The 21436-nt window shown below is 35.2% G+C and overlaps 1 protein-coding gene across 2 annotated transcripts in view; it reads left to right on the top strand.

Annotated features, from left to right (window-relative positions):
• The window catches only part of LOC145277733 (palmitoyltransferase ZDHHC3-like), a 257972-nt gene that overhangs the window by 198643 nt on the left and 37893 nt on the right, over positions 1-21436 (top strand). For both annotated transcript variants that reach the window (XM_080129438.1, XM_080129437.1), the window contains 3 exons: positions 1077-1186; positions 6139-6200; positions 18569-18656. In XM_080129438.1, the coding sequence (XP_079985564.1) occupies positions 1077-1186; positions 6139-6200; positions 18569-18656 (260 nt within the window). The remainder of the gene's footprint in view (positions 1-1076; positions 1187-6138; positions 6201-18568; positions 18657-21436) is intronic.

Genomic DNA, 21436 nt, shown 5'->3' with positions numbered 1-21436 from the left:
GCTTGAAGTATTTTCATCAATCTATTACGTTTGAATTTGAAATAGCTTTTATATAAGTCTGGCATGCTTAAATTTGAAATAACATTTTCACTTGTTTGTCATGCTAAAGTTTGAAACGTCCATTTTATCACTCTGGCACGCTAAAACTTAAAATAGCTTTTTCATTGGTTTGGTATACTAAAGCTTAAAATAGCTTTTTCATTGGTTTGGTACAATAAAGCTTCAAATAGTATTTTCATCAGTCTGGCATGCTAAAGCTTGAAAGAGTATTTTTATATATGTGTTATGCTAAAGTTTTAAACAATTTCCATCAAATTGTTATGCTTTAAATGGTTAAGTTGTTTCGTTTGTTTGTAACACTGAAGTTTAAAATAGCATATATCTGGTATGCTAAAATTTGAAATAACATTTTAGTCAATTTATCATGCTAAAATTTGAAATAGCATTTTAGTCAATTTGTCATGCTAAAATTTGAAATAGCATTTTCGTCAATTTGTCATGCTAAAATTTGAAATAGCATGTTCGTCAATTTGTCATGCTAAAATTTGAAATAGCATTTTCGTCAATTTGTCATGCTAAAATTTGAAATAGCATTTTCGTCAATTTGTCATGCTAAAATTTGAAATAGAATTTTCGTCAATTTGTCATGATAAAATTTGAAATAACATTTTCGTCAATTTGTTGTGCTAAAATTTGAAATAGCATTTTCGTCAGTTTGTCAAGCTAATGTTTGAAATAAATGCTACAGTTTGAGATAGTATTTTTTATCAGCTTTGCACACTAAAGTTTTAAATAGCATGTTTATTGGTCTGAGGTGCTAAAGCTTGAAATAAAATTTTTATTAGTCTGGCGCACTTTAGTTTGAAATAGCATTTTCATTGTAAAAAAATTACTGATTTAGTAATCACATCTCAAGTTTTGTAAATGTTTCTTATAACTGTAAGTCCTTGCTTCCTTTTTTATTTTCCACCTGTATTCTTCAATCTGTAACAAATTTTTGAAATTATCCTTTTTATTCTTCTCGTTTCTAATTCTTGTATATCTGACCAAAAATGTCTCCATATTTCTCTTTCCAGAACAATGGCTGGACTGTGTGCATGAAGTGTGAAACATACCGCCCACCTCGAGCGCACCATTGTCGGGTGTGTCAAAGATGTATACGAAGGATGGACCATCATTGTCCATGGTAAGGTGATCTTTTCAATTTAGATGCTAGACTAGCTTGAGTACCCGGCATTGCCCGGGTGTTTGGAGATGTGTGTTGAGCAAAAAAAATTAAAAAAAAAAAAAAAAAAAGTTGTAGTAGGCAGACAGGCTTGAACCTATGACACGAAGGCGGAAAAGAAAGTGGAGGTGTGTGTAAGGGTGTTGGTTGAGCAAAAAAAAAAAATAGTAAGTAGGCTTGAACCCGTAACGTGCCAGAGGAAAAAGAGGTGAAGAAACAAACTGTCTTACCGATGTGCCTACCATGGTTGTGACGTCACAGGCGGTTGAAATAACGTCTTTTAAGCGATATTGTGAATGCGAGGGTTGAATGACTTGCAAATAATGTCAGCAAAAAAATCAACCCCTCCTGTAGAAAAGTGCCCAGTTGAGGGTGAAGGAATGAATGCTTTTGGCCAATTTTTCGATATTTCTCGTCCGAGCTTCAAAATGATACCGATCCCGTGAAAATCCGTTGCCTCTGCCGAAAGTTTTAGGCATACATACATACATACATTTAAACGGACAGGTGAGATTTATATTATAGACTAGCGGAGGTACCCGGCATTGCCCGGGTGTTTCGAGGTGTGTGTGCTTTTGGGTAAATCAAAACAAAAGAATAAGTGAAGACTTCTTGCGTGGGTGTTTGTGTTGGAGGGGGAGGGGGTTAAAAAAAGTTTTGGTAGGTAAGTAAGAAGGATCGAAACCTGAAGCCTTGAAGCAAAGTGTGAAAATAAAGTGTGACATTAAACACTGCACCAGCAAGAAATAGTAACAGAAAGATGTTTGAATTTATTTAAGTATTAAGAATTGGCAGGTGCCCGTACGTAATTACTTAATGAGATCAACTTTCACTGCGGGGCAGTTTTTTATTTACTGCGGGGCAGTTTTATTTGTTTGTTTTTTTTGTTTCCCCAAGATGTTGGGGGGGGGCAGCTCCCCATAAAGAGGGATTGTCCAAATGCTCCCCATAAAAAGGGGATTGTCCAAATTGAATAGCAATTGTCTGATATAAGGAGAAATTTTGGACGGCGATCGCGGAACAATGATACAAGCTTTGAATTAGTTTTGCTTTTATACGAAAAAGCCGAATCTACACGTGGCGATCCAAAAATGTGGAATATTTAGCTTTATAAAGTCGGGCAAATTAAATAGACAGGCGACCCCCGTTGTTAACTTGTAGATATTACGATTTAGACATGATATAAAAAATTTTAAGGAGGAGTGAGCCGACCGAGAAGGCCAACGAAAAAAACCTTTTGCAGGCATACACAAAAAGCGAACATACATACATACATACATACATATATTTTCGCTTTTATTAAATTATAGACTAGCGGGGGTACCTAGCGTTGCTCGGGTGTGTGCTGTTAAATAAAAAATAAACCGGGAGAGGGGGGGGTAGGATCGAACACGAAGCCCTGAGGCAAAGTTTGAAAATAAAATGTGAAAAAAACATGAACCGTTCGGCCAGCCAGAATGAGTTACTGAAAGATGTTTGAATTTATTTAAGTAAGAACCAAATTGACAGGTTCCTGCATGGAAGTCGCCGAGCGTTACGACGACGACATAAGCAATAGCTATTCAGCAAATGAGGTCAATGACCAGGTTTGTTTGTTATAAGCGAAGTAAAAAAAGAAAACATAAAAACGAACATTAAAACTTAAGCGGGGGGGGGGGGGTAATCAAAACATCGAAAAAAAACACAAAAAAAACTAACATAAGGCAAACGAACGATGTTAATGTAAAAATTGAAAAAAGAAAACAGAAAAACGAACACGTGAAAAATGGCTTACATAAGCCTGTTTCGATATTAAAATTTAAAAAATTGGTGGGTGTTTTTGGGTGTGTGGTCGGGGTGGATAAACGAAGTAAAAAAAAAAGAGTAGTATACATTAATAGGATAACATGTGTGTTATTTATTTTGTGTGCCCCGCTTACATCTGAGTGACTGTCGTTTAATTGTTATGGATTTCCATTTCTTGTAATAAATAATTTTACCAAGAAGTCTTCATAAGTTTTGGTTTCAGTTTCAATTATAGCTGATGGCACCCAAATCATTTATTTTTTTATAAATAAATAAGTTTATCAAGAATTTTTTTATAAGTTTTGGTTTCGATTTCGATTATAGCTGATGGCACTTAAGTCATCTTTTTTACAGCCATTTTGATTTTTTTTGTCATTTTTTTTTTTTTTTTTAAAGTTTTGTCATTTTGTGATATTTTAATCAAATTTCACCGGTTTTATGGAGTACCAACTAAAGTTTATACACGATTTAAACCCGGATCCTACTTTTTCAATATAGCATAAAAATTATGATAAATTAATTCTATTTTACCAGTTTTTACTTGTATTTTTTGTTTTGGATGTTGAATAATAGTGTCATACCTACAAATGAAAAAGTTAAAGAATTAGAACAATATTCAAAGTTTTATTTTTCATGAAATTTTTAATAAAATTCATCACGTTTCGTTCTCTATCATTTTTTTAACGAAAATGTACGAATTTTTATCGATTACACAAAAAGATTTTCAGTGAAAATGAAGAAACATTATGACGAAAATTATTTCGTATGAATTTTTATTTTAGTCAATCAATATTTTTCCAAATAATAAGAATTTCAGAGGAAGGGAGATAACTTTTCCAGAACTTTTATTTTCTGTTAAACGTTCATCTCAAATTAAATCGCAACGCGCTAAAAAAATATGTATAAATGAGATCGTTTTAATTTAAAACCGTTTTTACTACATGCAATACAAATCCTAAGTAATTATAATATATGGATACGATTGCAATTTTATGCGAAGTTCTTACTGTGTAGAAAATTAATAATTCAGTTTTGTTTTTTTTATGAGTTTCGATACTATCGGACGTTCAATGAATAAAAGTAGCAAGGGAGATAATTCTATCCGATTTAAAACTTCTGACTAAAAACTATGATTTAATTGATTTGAACTGTGGTTTTCGAGCGAAGACCCAAGTTTGAGATCTGTTCTGGTTTCGATCGGAAGAGGAGGACTCCTCCTTGATTGGGGCAATTAAAATGTTTATTCCACCAAGAATGCTGGTTTTGAGGAGCTGAATACCTCCATATATTAATAAATTAAAATGAAATAACTATGTCTAACTTGACCCACATGTGGAGACAAGGACTTATTCAGTTTGAAAATTTTAAAACCTTAAATAACGAACAAACCGCGTGTTTGTTTCCATGAAAAGTTATCTTTTCTATAAAAAAAAATCTTAGATAATCGCAGTTATTTAATCGTCTCTTTTATTTATTTATGTTAAGCATAATTTCTTCTAAACAACAAAAAAGTTTATTTAACGATTAATTTTACAATTTCAGTAAAATATACCACATTTTCAATCTGACTGTTGCTCTGTTGCTGTCGAACTGAGACATTATTCTGGGTTCTTCTTCGTTACTGTAGTGAAATTTGAAAATTAAAATAGTGAATTTCAGGGGAAACCAATAATATCTACTGAATTATCATGTTACAGTAATGAATATATCCAAAAATTATTTTAAAAAAAACAACAAAAAAAAACGTTTAGGTAGAAAATTAATTATTAATAAAAATTGTTTTCGAAGAAAATTAGCAGAAATTAAATTTTTGAAAAAAGCAAAACAAAATAAACGTTGAGTTTGAATCATAACAAAGAAACAGCTATGGCTAAAGATACATTACTTGAAAGCACTTCTTTCAAACTCCTCGGCTTAACGTTCATAGGGAACATGAGTTGGAACAGATACATTGAGAACATTGCCAAGGCTGCTGCGAAGAAGATGGGCTCTCTCTACCGTGCTAGAAAGTTACTTACACCTGAAAGTATCCTGTCCCTCTATAAAGCCACCATCCGCCTATGTACGGAGTATTGTTGTCACATTTGGGCTGGTGCATCTGCTATGTCTTTGACTCCTGGACAGGGTCCGAAAGAGAGTCGCCAACTTGATAGGTTCTGAACTGTCATCTAAGCTTCCACCTACAAGCCCTTGTACTCCCTCGACATAAATACCTCTGTCAAACATGACAAGCAGCAAAGTCCCACCCCTTCACAGTAGAGATCCCTAGATATAAGAAAGCCTTCTACTCCAATAGTTTCTTCTCCAGAACTGCTAGACTCGGAAATTTCCTTCTAGGTTTCTACTTCCCCAACTGTACTGACATGCAGAAGTTAAAGTATAATGTGAACAGACATCTTGCTGCTCAATTCACTACATAGTATCCCTTCAACTTATGTCCCTGATGTCCTCCTACATCAAAGTGGCACTGTGTCTTGTTTGGGGTGAAAAGATCTTTTCTGAAAATTGAAAATTTTTTGTCAATTTAGCAAAGCTTAATTTTCGAAAACTTTTCATTAATAATTAATTTTCTACCTTATCGGTTTTTGTAAATTTTGGATATTTTCATTACTGCGACATGACAATTCAGTAGATATCATTGGTTTCACTTGAAATTCAATATTTCAATTTTCGAATTTTACTATAATAACGGAGAAGAACCTTATTCTATTCGGTCCTAGTAGATTTACCCTCCTAGTTTTTACCTTCTCTTCGAGAAGTTAGTTTATTGTTAATCACCTATGTTCCTATCGGGATTGCTAACGGTTGCGCAAGCAATTTTTCTGTAGGTCGATGTACTAGCTTTTAAAAACACCACCCGATGGCAGAGGAAGTAAATAAATATAGAATTATTTCAGATTATCTCCCTTAGTCCGTTTTGTGTGTCTCTAGTTTTTTTTTTATTAACTCCCTTGATTGTTTAAAATTATTTCCCTTTATTCCTTCTTTACACATTACTGTTTTTGAATCGGAAATTTTTTATTTGAAATATGCCACATTTGTTCAAATTATTCGAGAAATAAAAATTTCTATCTTTTTTTCACTGTCAAAATTTCTGTTTTTATCGTTTTTTTAATTTTCTCTTTCAGGATAAATAATTGTGTTGGAGAGTATAATCAGAAATTTTTCCTGCAATTCCTATTTTACACAGGTACGTGGGTGCATATATAGGTGTATCAGAAATTGAGGAATTTTTGACACCTAACAGAAAACTGCGAATAAAATATTTAAAAAAACAAAAAAACTCGTAATTTCTCTTTTTAAAGTGGGTTGTTTATTTTCTGTATGGAATATACTCCCAAAATAAACTATTAAAGTTGTTTAAAAAATAATAGAAATATTATACAAAATGTCGGCATGCCTTCATGCAGCCATTTTTTTACGTAATAAAATCGATAGAATTTTACAAGTTAAATATTTTTCAATTTTTAAACTTTAAAAATCTATCAAAATTTTTCTATGGGTTCAATTTTTACGATATTTTCGGAGTCAATGTGAAATTTTATGCTCTTTCCAATAGACCAAATATAATATTTTAGAGAAACGTTTTTTGTCAAATTCACCCCCCCCCATTTTGAAATGTTTATTAAAATTTTAATAATTAATTTATGTGCCAAAGTTTTGTATATCACAAATTGAACATAAAAGATCAATAAAGAAAATATACTTATTTAAAACAAAAAAAAAGAAGAATAGTTTTTTTGGAAATTTACCTGTAAAGTCCATAGTGTAAAACCTTTTTTTTTAAAAACCACGTTGATTTTTTTTTTTTTTTTTTTAAATGAAAGCTTACATCGTCAAGTAAACACCAAACGCTGATGGCAAATATTTCTATTTCATTGAATGTTTTCTTTTTTTAGATATTTAAAAAAAAAAAAAATTAGTCGATAAAGAAGTATTAAAATATATCAATCAAAAACTCATGTATTTCATTAAAAGAATAATAAAAAATAAAAAATCGATTAAGCGGATTTTTTGTTCTAGGGGAAAAACTTGTAAGTGAATGTTCGTTTCCTTTTTAACTACGGAGGATGAAAAATACTAATTTTGGTTAACACATGCAATAAAAAAAAGAGACATTATTTATGTCCTTTGAACGAATCTGTACTTCATAAATTTCATTCTAGCAGCAGCTATTTACAGCTTCGCTCAAAACACATTGCAAAAATGCGATTTTCTACGACCCTCGCTTTAAAAAATCCTTTTATTTAAAAAATACATGGAATTCAAAATATAAATAAGTATATATTCTTAACAATGAAGGATGGAACTACCCATTTAATAGCATATTTTTTTAAGTGATTTTTTGGCATTTATATATGTACATATATTTATAAGCAAGTCAAAATATGTTGATTTTCTTTATATTTTTTAAAGAAAACCGCTTTAAAAAAACAAATATTGCATAATTTGCTATTAAAGCTGTTATTTTTTAAAAAAATTGGTCTTTGCTCTTTTAATTGAAAAAAAAAATTAGGGTTTAAATTACATTTTTCAAGTAGTTATAAGCTTTGAAAAATAGTAAGTTGAATTATTAAAGTTCTGATCATCATTTTTAATGGCCACTTTCTGATACACCTAGTGCATATATACATCATTTGTTAGCAACTTTTATTCACTGTCATTTTCTGTTAATAACATGATTCTGAACTTTATTTCTCTTTCCAATGTAATTTGTTAGTTTTTCACACCAGTTTGTTCAAGCTGGGGATGGGACATCCTACTGGATACCAGATATTCACCCACTTTCTCATTTATTCCAGCCAAGGGATCTTTTTATGATTCTAACTGCCGCTTTAAGTGCAATTGTTTGAATATCTCTTGCACTTGGTTTACCGGGTATATTTGTCAGGTAGTTTTTGAAATTTTTATCATGAGTCCAGTTGTTCCTATAATTACTGAAATTATTGAATACATTATTCTCTGATGAGGGAGAGGGAAAAAAAAAAATTCTCAGAAGTTATTAAAGCACTTGTCCAGAGTACCCCGGCCCCATGAAAAAAAACAAACAAAAATAAATAAAAATCTGTATAACGGAAAGAACATATTGTATGCCAAAAGTCCCGCAAATTGATCAAATACTTTTTTTTTTTTTTTTTTAATGGAGAGTAGAAAACGCATTGTGGATGCGTTATCGGCAGCTCCTGTTACTCTCGCTTCTTCTTATTTGTCCCTCAGTCCTCATTTTTAAATGAGTGATTTTTCTGACAAAGGGAGAAGAAAAAGCTGTTTTCTAGGTTGGCAGTATTTTTGCGCGAACAGTTGGCAGAGTTGGTGGAAATTTTCTGTTTCTATGTCTATCCTTGTAGCCATGTCACTAGTAAGGGTGCTGGAGGTAAACGTTTTGTCTGGGCTGACGTTATCCGCCTGATAGTCAGGGACCCGAACCTTGGATTAACCACTAAGGAGGCTGTCCTATCAGCAGGTGCAAAGTACTGGGGCTGCTGTATTGCCATTTGGTGAATGGAATCTGGACCATGCAGTAGCTTCTGGTGGGGCCTCTCGATGCCATACTAGTGGGTAATTGTTACGGCTTTACCTTATCATGTGGTACAAAAAAAAAAAAAAAATTCTTCGTTTCTTTTTCTCTCTTAGTTTCCCCTCTCTGTCCTGCTCTAAGTAAATCTGTCGACCTAGTCCACAAATTCCAAAATTTCATCATGACAAGTTTCAAGAAAAAATACACGATTAAACCCGGTTCTCCAACTTCCAACGTAGACCCCTACTACCATGTCTCCTTCTCCAACATCAGGGGTCTACGTTCTAACCTTCCAGAGGTTGAAACCCAATTACAGGAGACTAAACCAGACCTTTTATTTTTAAGTGAAACTGGCATTGGACAGGCTATTTCCCTTGATGAGTTTGCAATTACAGGATACTCTAACTTAACTTCTAAATCTGACCCCCAAGATCGCCATGGGCATGGAATATGTGCCTATATTAAAGATAGCTTTCCATGTGGGAGGGACATCTCCAGGGAAGATCCTAACTTACCTTATATGTGCTTCCGGGTTGCTTTAGCTCACACTACTGCATTTATATTTACTCTCTATCGCCCCCACAACAGCGGAGTTACTATCTTTCAAAGCATATCTGAGAAAATTGACCAAGTCCTTTCTACTTATCCTTCAGCTAACATTCACGTATGTGGAGACTTCAATGTTCACAACGTCGAATGGTTGACCCACTCAAACAAGACCGATGATGAGGGGAGGTTCTGTCATGATTTCTCCATTGCCTATGACCTCACTCAGATTGTTCAGGAACCTACCCGTGTGCCCGATAATGACGGCCAGTATGCGAGCCTACTAGACCTTTTTCTCACAACTTGCCCTGAACTATGTTCAGTTTCTGTTCTGTCGCCTCTTGGATCTTCCGACCACTCTGTTGTATCAATTAAGATAAAAATGAAATGTAATAAGTCCCCAGACGTACCTCTTCATCGTACAGTATATCGATACACTAAGGCTGACTGGGATAGCTTCCGTACATTTATATCTGATCTACCTCTGCATTCCATGTTTAAAAAGGATGTGTCCTCTATAGTATTAGACCTAACTGAATGGTTAATTGTAGGTATTGACCATTTCATACCCTCTAAAAAGTTTCAGCAAAAACCTAACAGCCAGCCATGGTTCTCTCCAGAATGTGCTGCTGCCATTGCGCACAGAAATCACTTTTTCCACTGCTTCAAACGTAATAGATGTATGGAAACTAAAGCCGTTTTCAGGACTGCCAGCAACCATTGTAAGAAAGTAATAAGGAACGCAAGAAAGTTGTATGCTCAATCTGTTAAGTCCAAAGTAGCTGAGCAGCGGCTTGGTTCCCACCAGTTTTGGCAAATAGCAAACAGAATCCTGAACAGAAGCGTGTGCTCCATCCCAACTATTATCAATGGATCTGAGGTAATCTCGTCAGCATCAGACAAAGCCAAACTCTTTGTCAAGAACTTTGCAGCTAATTCTACCCTTTGCGACCAAGACCGCCAACCCCCAATATTTCCTCTTGTATCAGAAAACACGCTATGTGATATACGTATATCTGTACGTGATGTTGCCAAACTAATCAAAAACCTTGATTCCAGTAAAGCAACTGGCCCTGATGGTATTCCAATCATAGTACTCAAAAAACTTCAACCTGAACTAGCGCCCATACTTACAAAACTGTTTAAACGTTGTCTTAAGGAGAATAGTTTCCCATCTCCCTGGAAAATCTCATCAGTATGCCCTGTATTTAAGAATTCAGGTGATCGCTCATCCCCCTCTCAGTACAGGCCAATAAGTCTCCTGTGCGTCATGAGTAAGTTGCTAGAATCTGTATTAAATACAGAAGTAATCAAACATCTCAACAAAAATAACCTTCTTAGTGACACTCAATATGGTTTCCGTTCTGCTAGATCTACAGCAGATGTCCTTACAGTTATATCGCATAGGATTAGCAAATCTCTCGACGGTGGCAATCTTTCTAGGGCAATTGCTCTTGACATATCTAAAGCCTTTGATAGGGTATGGCATAAAGGTTTACTTCATAAGATCGCTAGCTATGGTATAGCTGGAAAAGTCTTCTCAATTATTAAATCATTTCTTTCTGATAGATTCATAAGAGTAGTAGTTGAGGGGCAAAAATCAGAAGCTCACAATATTAATGCCGGTGTCCCTCAGGGATCCATCCTGGGCCCAACTCTTTTCCTGATCTACATTAATGATCTTCCAAATCATATCCTTACATCATTTGTAGACATTTATGCTGACGACACTACCATTTATGGTACCACATCTAAGACAGTAAACGAGCAAGTTCTCTCCAATTCTCTCTCCTCTGATCTTGAGCACGTAGTACAATGGGGAAAGGAGTGGCTGGTTACTTTTAATGCATCTAAAACCAAGCTTCTCTCTTTACATCATCAACATTCTAATCCACATTTGTCATCAATTGAAATGAATGGCTCTCGTCTTCAGGAGGCCTCAAGTTTTGACAAGCTTCTGGGCTTGACCATTACTCCTGATCTTAAATGGAACACGTATATCAAATCTGTTGCCAAGGCCGCTGGAAAAATGGTGGGATCTTTCTATCGATCCAGTAGATATCTCACTGCTGATGCTATTCTCTATCTATATAAGAGCCAGGTACGTCCAAGGATGGAATACTGTTGCCACATCTGGGCAGGAGCTGCTAGAAAGAACTTGTCCTGCCTTGATAGAGTTCAAAATAGACTTCGTAGCCTCGTAGGAGATGTCCTTTTCTCCTCCTTGCAACCTCTATCTCACAGAAGAGATGTTGCGAGTTTGTCTCTGATGTATCGTTATTTTCATGGAAAGTGTTCAACTGAGCTTCAATCTATGGTCCCCCCTCGCCAAACTTTCACAAGAAACACTCGTCTAGCTGTAAACACTATCAATAATTTCCCCCACTCTTTATCTGTGCCTAAACCTAAACGTAGATTCCATGAACAAAGCTTCTTTCTTAGAACTGCACGCCTGTGGAATTGTCTTCCGTTTTCCTGCTTTCCGGCTGACTACAATATGGTTTTGTTCAAGTCTAAAGTAAATAAGTTCTTGATGAGCCGTTCCATATAAGTTATTAAATTTACCAAATTTTCATTACTAATGATTACTATATTGACCAACTTCTACTGTACACTCTTTAACCCTTATCCTTGAGTGGCCTCTGGGCCTTGATAATGTGGTGATGCCTTTGTAAAAAAAAAAAAAAAAAAAAAAAAAAAAAAAAAAAATACTTTCATTCTTATAAAGTGTGATTTGAGTGAATTTAAGTTTTTCCAATGCTTTTATGGTAAAAATGGCTTTTTAAAATCTTAATTTGGAGTTATCTACATGTTCCTTCAAAATGTTTTCAAGATGGCGTTGCAAGAATGTCCCTTGTAATTTAACCATAAAATTTGATTTTCTTATTTAAAAATAAAACTAATTGATAAGTTTACATGATTTTTGGTGCATGATGTTTTCTTTCCGTCACTGGTACTTCCACCAGATAAATTTTTCTTTATTTTTGTATTTTCATGAAAGGACATTCTAGATCAGCACTGTTATTAAATATTTATGTTGCAGTAATTTACTGCCATTTTAAACAAATCGTGTATACCTTTTTGTTTTGTTTCTAAAATGGAAGAGCTACATCAGATCCATTGCCAAAACTACTGGAAAAATGGTGTGATCGTTCGTCTGCTTCAGAAAATATCTCATTTCCGATGTAATTCTCTACCTGTATAAAAGTCAAATATGTCCTAAGATGGAGTACTGCTGCCACATGTGGGGCTGAAGCTCCTAAAAGCACCCTTGACTTAACAGGGTACAAAACCATCTTTGAAATTTAGTGAGCGATGACCTTTTCATTTCCCTACATTCTCTTTCTCACAGAAGAGACGTTGTGACTCTATCTCTGCTCTATTGATACTTTTATGGTAGGTACTTGACTGAGCGCCAATCTATGCAGTTCATCAGAAAACAAACAGATCACTCCTGGGAGAAAATCCTCAACCAAAAAACTAAAAAAACAAAAACAAAATAAATCTTTTACACGCATTTCATATAGAAACTATTTCCTTAAAGGAACCAAAAATTACTCCATAGCCAACTGGCCATTTTGTATTTATAAGGCAGAGCCATGAAGAATATGTTCAATATTACAAATAATGCAATTCAAATAATCTAATATTTCAAAAATAAAAATACATTTTTATATACATATATATATATATATATATATATATATATATATATATATATATATATATCTACTAGTTTTATTGAGTTGCTTCAGCAGTTACACCATAATATGAAAGCCCAAGTGAACTTTAATCCAATTTCAGTTGAAAACGATGTGAAACAAGGTGATATCCTTGCTCCCACATTATTTCGCTGTGATGCTGATGCATGCTTTTAACAATTGCGATATTAGGGTAAAGCTTTAGTTTCGCACATCAGGTAAACTTTTTAACCATAGACATCTCAACACAAAGTCAAAAACTTTTCAGAAACTTGTTCTTGAACTCTTATTTGCAGATGATGCAGACCTTGTTTCACATTCATAAACAGACACACAGATGATTATGGACAAGTTATCAGAGGCTTGTAAAGCTTTTGGACTTACCATCAACCTCAAGAAAACATGTGTTATGTATTCTCCTCTTCTATAGGAATGCCATATGTTGAACCAAACATCTTGGTTGATGATAAGAAGTTAAATGTCACGGACAATTTTGTATATCTGGGTAGTATGCTGAGTAAGTACTGTATGCTTGATGCTGAGATAAATCACAGAATAGCCAAAGCCGGTTCTGCTTTTGGCTAACTCGAGAAATGTGTGTGGTCAGATCGAGAAATCACATCAAAAACAAAGCTAAGTGTTTATGAAGCAGGCATTATCACTACATTGCTATATGGGTCAGAGACTTGGACAACATATAGAAAGCATCTCAGGTTATTGAAAAGGTTTCACCAAACTTAATATTAACTGGGGATATAAATGTTTATTATATCTACCAAGTTAATTGCATGAACAGATTAGGAAATTGTATTCATTGTTAGTGTGTGAGAGGTGAATTTATCACCATACTTTCCCTTTAAATAACACACCAGTTGGACTTTTATTAAGTACAATTCTTAATATATTTTTTTTTAAATGGAGAATAGAGAACGCTTTGTGAATGCGTTATCGGCAGCTCCTGTTACTCTTGCTTCTCTTTATTTGTCCCTCAGTCCTCATTTTTTTAATGAGTGATTTTTCTGACAAAGGGAGAAGAAAAAGCTGTATTCTAGGTTGGCAGTATTTTGCGTGAACAGTCGACAGAAATTTTCTGTTTCTTGGAGCCATGTCACTCGTAATGGTGCTGGAGGTAAACGTTTTATCTGGGCTAACGTTATCCTCCTGATAGTCAGGGACCCGAACCTTGGATTAACCACTAAGGAGGCTGTCCTATAAGCAGGTGCAAAGTACTGGGGCTGCTGTATTGCCATTTGGTGAATGGATTCTGGACCATGCAGTAGCTTCTGCTGGGGCCTCTCGATGCCATATTAGTGGGTAATTGTTACAGCTTTACCTTATCATGTTCTACAAAAAAAAACAAAATTTTATTCGTTTCTTTTTCTTTCTTAGTTTCCCCTCTCTGTCCTGCTCTAAGCAAGTCTAACGACCTAGTCCACAAACTCCAAAATTCCATCATGACAAGTTTCAAGAAAAAAGACACGATTAAACCTGGATCTCCAACTTCCAACGTAGACCCCCACTACCATGTCTCCTTCATCAGGGGTCTACATTCTAATCTTCCAGAGGTTGAAGCCCAATTACAGGAGACTAAACCAGACCTTTTATTTTTAAGCGAAACTGGCATTAGACAGACTATTTCCCTAAATGAGTTCGTAATTAAGGGATACTCTAACTTAACTTCCAAATCTGACCACCAAGATCGTCATGGCCATGGAATATGTGCCTATATTAAAGATGGCTTTCCATGTGGGAGGGACATCTCCAGAGAAGATCCTAACTTACCCTATATGTGCTTCCGGGTTGCATTAGCTCACAGTACTGGATTTATATTTACTTTCTATTGCCCCCATAACAGCGGAGTTACTATTTTTAAAAGCATATCTGAGAAAATTGACCAAGTTCTATCAGCTTATCCTTCGGCTAACATTCACGTATGTGGAGACTTCAATGTCCACAATGTGGAATGGTTGACCCACTCAAACAAGACCGAAGGGGAGGTTCTGTTATGATTTCTCCATTGCTTATGACCTCACTTAGATTGTTTACGAATCCACCTGTGTGCCCGACAATGACGGCCAGTATGCGAGTCTCCTAGACCTTTTTCTCACAACTTGCCCTGAACTATGTTCAGTTTCCATTTTGTCTCTTCTTAGATCTTCCGACGACTCAGTTGTATCAATTAAGATAAAAATGAAATATAATAAGTCCTCAGACATACCTCTCCATTTTACAGTATATCGATACACTATGGCTGACTGGGATAGCTTCTGTACATTTATATCAGATCTACCTCTGCGTTCCATGTTTAAAAAAGATGTGTCCTCTATAGTATCCGACCTGACGGAATGGTTAATTGTAGGTATAGGCCGTTTGATACCCTCGAAAAAGTTCCAGCAAAAACCTAACAGCTGGCCATGGTTTTCTCCAGAATGTGCTGCTGCTATAGATGTATGGAAACTAAAGCTGCTTTCAAGACTGCCAGCAACCATTGTAAGAAAGTAATAAAGAACGCAAGAGAGTTGTATTCTCAGTCCATCAAATCCAAAGTAGCTGAGCAGCAGCTTGGTTCCCACCAGTTTTGGCAAATAGCAAACAGAATCCTGAACAGAAGCGTGTGCTCTATCCCAACTACCATTAATGGAGCGGAATTAATCTCGTCAGCATCAGACAAAGTCAAACTCTTTGCCATGAACTTTGTAGCTAATTCTACCCTTTGCGACCGAGGCCGCCAACCCCCAATATTTCCTCCTGTATCATAAAACACACTATGTGATATACAAATATCTGTATGTGATGTTGCCAAGCTAATCAAAAACCTTGATTCCAGTAAAGCAACCGGCCCTGACAGTATTCCAATTATAGTACTCAAAAAACTTCAACCAGAACTAGCGCCCATACTTACAAAACTGTTTAAACGTTGTCTTAAGGAGAATTGCTTCCCATCACCCTGGAAAATCTCATTAGTATGCCCTGTATTTAAGAATTCAGGTAATCGTTCATCCCCCCTCTCAGTACAGGCCAATAAGTCTCCTGTGCGTCATGAGTAAGTTGCTGGAATCAGTGTTAAATAGAGAAGTAATCAACCATCTCAGCAAAAATAACCTTCTTAGTGACACACAATATGATTTCCGTTGCTAGATCTACAGCAGATGTGCTTACAGTTATATCTCATAGGATTAGCGAATCTCTCGATAGAAGCAACCTTTCTAGGACAATTGCTCTTGACATATCAAAGGCCTTTGATAGAGTATGGCATAAAGGTTTACTTCACAAGATCTCCAGCTATGGTATAGCTGGAAATGTCTTCTCAATTATTAAATAATTTCTTTCTGATAGGTTCATAAGAGTAGTAGCTGAGGGGCAAAAATTAGAAGCTCACAGTATTAATGCTGGAGTCCCTCAGGGGTCCATCCTGGGCCCAACTCTTTTCCTGATCTACATTAATGATCTTCCAAATCACATCATTACATCATTTGTAGACATTTATGCTGAAGACACTACCATTTATGGTAGCACATCTAAGACAGTAAACGACCAAGTTCTCTCCGATTCTCTCTCTTCTGATCTTTATCACGTGGTACAATGGGGAAAGGAATAGCTGGTTACTTTTAATGAATCTAAAACCAAGCTTCTATCTTTACATCATCAACGCTCTGATCCCCATCTGGCATCAATTAAAATGAATGGCTCTGATCTTGGGGAGGCATCAAGTTTTGACAAGCTTCTGGGCTTGACCTTTACTCCTGATCTTAAATGGAACACGTACATCAAATCTGTTGCCAAGGCCGCTGGAAAAATGGTGGGATCTTTCTATCGATCCAGTAGATATCTCACTGCTGATGCACTTCTCTATCTAAGAGCCAGATACGTCCAAGGATGGAGTACTGTTGCCACATCTGGGCAGGAGCTGCTAGAAAAGACTTGTCCTGCCTTGATAGGGTTCAAAATAGACTTTGTGGCCTCATGGGATATGTCCTTTTCTCTTCGCTGCAACCTCTTTCTCACAGAAGAGATGTTGCGAGTTTGTCTCTGCTTTATCGTTATTTTCATGGAAAGTGTTCAACTGAGCTTCAATCTATGGTCCCCTCTCACCAAACTTTCACAAGAAACACTCGTCTAACTGAAAACACTGTCAATAATTCCTCCCATTCTTTATCGGTGCCTAAACCTAAACGTAGATTCCATGATCAAAGCTTCTTTCTTAGAACTGCATGCCTGTGGAATTGTCTTCCGTTTTCCTGCTTTCCAGCTGTCTATAATATGGTTGTCTTCAAGTCCAACATGAACAAGTTTCTGATGAGCCGTTCCACTTAAGTTAACAAATTTACCGAACTTCCATTGCTATCATTTACTATATTGTCCTTTTGACTACTGTACACTCTTTAACCCTTATCCTTGAATGGCCCTTCGGCCTTGATAAGTGGTGACGCCTATGTAAAAAAAAAAAAAAGAAATAAAAAAAGGACTCTTACGCCTGACACTATAGTTCTTGATTCAAAATCAGATGCACTGGACTGGACACTTGGTTAGGATGGAGAACAAAAGACTTCCTAAGCAACTGTTTTATGGTGAGATAGATAGGGGTAAAAGACCACAACATAAACTAAGGAAAAGATTTCAGGATTCTCTGAAAAACAACTTGAAAATAATTGAGGTGGATGTACATAACTGGGAAACCCAAGTGAATAATTGATCACGGCGGAGAAAAACCATCAGAGAAAGTTGTAAGATTGTTGAAGAGCAGCGTGTAGATCTTGATATTTTGTTTTAAGAAGACAGGACTAAAATATAATGCCAGAGAAATTACAACAGGAACTGAAGTGCACTGTATGATATGGCAGATACGTTTTGTCAAAAGCTGGTTTTGTTAATCGTCTGAAATCACACGATCAAAGAAAAGAACGAGAGTCTTATGAGGAGGCTTTTACAGCATATCCGACAATATTAAGTTGTCATATTTGTGGTCTGATTTGCAAATCTAAAAGTGGCCTGACACGACATTCGAGGATTTACAATATTATCATATGTTCACCTTTACAAGAAGGAAAGGTTTTATGTCACAAGTGTACTTTTATGTAGGACTAAAGCTGGTTTAAAAAGTCACTTACGTGCACACAGGCATACAACGTTTCACTGAAGAAATGGCAAACTTCTGTCAAGAAGTAGCAATCATCATATATCTACATCTTTTTATATATATATATATATATATATATATATAAAATATGTGTATTTGGGCGGCATTTTTTCTTTTATGCATAATTTATTAAATTGAATAGACGTTTTTAGTCTATTAATTTTACATTGGGTCCTTTCCATTTTTCGTATTTTCCTCAGGTAGGAACTGGCTGATGTAATAACCATAACTTTCAAATCCTTCTGGATTCATTTAACTGGTTGGATTTTTACTACTTATATTTATGGAAGCTTAATTATAAATTTATTTTTTAACATTTTTTTTATAAACACTCTTTGTTAATGTTAGGTTTTTTTTTTTTTTAGTTTTTATTAGTATAGCTTCGAGTATTTCAAGTTTATGTTGCTATCTAATTATAAATTGTTTTGAATGTTTTAATTGAAAAAATGATAACTAAGTCAAATTGGAAATGTATTTTGTTTATATCTCAGAAGGCATAATCAAATGAGTGGAATCTAATATACTGTCGTACTAAACTTGTTCTTTTCAGGCATTAAAATAATTGGAGTGCCTACACTTGATTCCTTTGTTTTAATTATTTTTTCTTTTCTTGTATAACGATATTCTATTCTATCATCTTTCTCTTTTAATTGTAGGGATGGCGTGTATATTCACAATTTCCTTGGTTATTGTATCCTGGCTTTTGGATCCAGTTTCCAAGCGAGACTTCAAGCACTACAAATTGTAAGTTCTTAATTCTGTCATTTGTCCCATTTAGTTTTCCTGCTATTGTTCACAACCATATTAAAAAGAAATAAGTCGTGTCAGTCTACAGTCTTTGCTTTTTCTTTCAACTTTGTAGTGTTAGTTAATCGTTAAAGTCAAAAATCAATTACATACCTTGTTTTAAAATAGATTTCAGGCTGTAGACTTTGTACTGGAAGATGAACGATTCAAAAACTAAGAGACCTGTAAGTAAGCTTTTTCTGGATTTAACACACGTTGACACAAAGGCATTTCTGCAATGCTTTATCTACATATTGATAGACTGAATGTACATGAACAACGAAAAACAAAAATTAACAATAAATAAAAGTCAGAAAATACAGTCTAAGAGGAAAAACTCTTTACATTATTTTACACAGTCCAAGGGAGAGCACTGCTAACAGATTATTAATCTTAACTTTGTAGCAACTTTTCTGTGACTCTTCTAATTTTCCACATTGTAAAATTGGTCCAAAAAACACAAGTCTCAGGCTGAGTCCGACAGAAAGAGATACTGAATAATCAAAATAATAATTTTAAATAATTAAAAATCAATCATGCAACTTTTATTTATATAGAGACTAGGAGGGTTACCCGGTATTATCTGGAGCAAAAGTATAACATAATTCCTATTGTTCCCTCTCTCTTTTTCCTCCTCCTCCATATACCACCATCACCGCCCAACCAATTCTTCTCTTTGGAGAGAGAGAGAGAGAGAGAGAGAGAGAGAGAGAGAGAGAGAGAGAGAGAGAGAGAGAGTTAACATAAGGAAAATAATTTTGAAAAAAATATTGAGTTACTTCCCTTTATATAATAACATTAAAAGATGCATGCACATCTTGATTACATTAAATGATATAAATATCCATTTGACTCCCAAATAATGTTTTTTGTTTTTTTAATTATAGATATATATATACAGAAGCAAACTTTCTAGGGCAATTGCTCTTGACATATCTAAGGCCTTTGATAAAGTATGGCATAAAGGTTTACTTCACAAGATCTCTAGCTACGGTATAGCTGGAAATGTCTTCTCAATTATTAAATCATTTCTTTCTGATAGGTTCATAAGAGTAGTAGTTGAGGGGCAAAAATTAGAAACTCACAGTATTAATGCTGGTGTCCCTCAGGGGTCCATCCTTGGCCTAACTCTTTTCCTGATCTATTAATAATCTTCCAAATCACATCCTTACATCATTTGTAGACATTTATGCTGACGACACTACCATTTATGGTAGCACATCTAAGACAGTAAACGACCAAGTTCTCTCTGATTCTCTTGCCTCTGATCTTGAGCACGTGGTACAATGGGGAAAGGAGTAGCTGGTTACTTTTAATGAATCTAAAACCAAGCTTCTCTCTTTACATCATCAACATTCTGATCCACATCTGGCATCAACTGAAATGAATGGCCCTCGTCTTCAGGAGGCCTCAAGTTTTGACAAGCTTCTGGGCTTGACCTTTACTCCTGATCTTAAATGGAACACGTACATCAAATCTGTTGCCAAGGCCGCTGGAAAAATGGTGGGATCTTTCTATCGATCCAGTAGATATCTTACTGCTGATGCAATTCTCTATCTATATAAGAGCCAGGTACGTCCAAGAATGGAATACTGTTGCCACATCTGGCCAGGAGCTGCTAGAAAGGACTTGTCATGCCTTGATAGAGTTCAAAATAGACTTCGTAGCCTCGTAGGAGATGTCCTTTTCTCTTCCCTGCAACCTCTATCTCACAGAAGAGATGTTGCGAGTTTGTCTCTGATGTATCGTTATTTTCATGGAAAGTGTTCGACTGAGCTTCAGTTTATGGTCCCCCCTCGCCAAACTTTCACAAGAAACACTCGTCTAGCTGAAAACACTATCAATAATTCCCCCCACTCTTTATCTGTGCCTAAACCTAAATGTAGATTCCATGAACAAAGCTTCTTTCTTATAACTGCACGCCTGTGGAATTGTCTTCCGTTTTCCTGCTTTCCAGCTGTCTACGATATGGTTGTCTTCAAGTCTAACGTAAATAAGTTCTTGATGAGCCGTTCCATATAAGTTAACAAATTTACCGAATTTTCATTACTAATGATTACTATATTGTCCTTTTGACTACTGTACACTCTTTAACCCTTATCCTTGAGTGGCCTCTTGGCCTTGATAATGTGGTGATGCCTGTGTAAAAAAAAAAATATTGAGAGTTATGTTTATTAAAAAAAAAAAAAAATCAACTTTGTGAGTGTTTGTTGCATATTTTTAAGTTTTAACTGAACATACAGATGATATATTTTATATATGATAGATTACAATCATCATTGAAGATTGCTGTATGACAGTGTTTACTTTAGATATTTAGTAATGCAAATGGAATAAACTTTACTCTGCATTATTCTCTCAACAATTTGCTCATGTTCAATCTAACTGTCCACGGTGTGCATCTGGATCCACTACTGTAGGCTGAAAACACTTTAAATTTGTGTATTTCTCCCGTGGACCACCAAAGTCATATTTTCAAAAATATAATTCCAAATGCCTTCCGCATAATAGGACATGCAAATATTGCCTCCCATCTATTTAGAAAAATAATACTTAAATTAAAATTCTTTGATGTTATTTTTTAATGAGTAGGGCCTTCAGTAAATTCTATTATTGTAAAGAAAATTGTGGAAATAAAAAAAAGTGCTTATTATTTAAGCGTCCGCACGTGTGTGTATCATGTGGAATGAAGCTATTGTGGAGGGGGCAAGAAAAGAGTTAAGATAGCAGCGCCCACA

Source organism: Euprymna scolopes, chromosome 6 (genome assembly GCF_053919585.1).
Source record: "Euprymna scolopes isolate OS-2025 chromosome 6, ASM5391958v1, whole genome shotgun sequence".
In the NCBI taxonomy this organism is placed as follows: Eukaryota; Metazoa; Mollusca; class Cephalopoda; order Sepiida; family Sepiolidae; genus Euprymna; species Euprymna scolopes.
The sequence above is the reverse complement of the archived record's forward strand: the minus strand, read 5'-3'. Positions and strand labels throughout refer to the sequence as shown.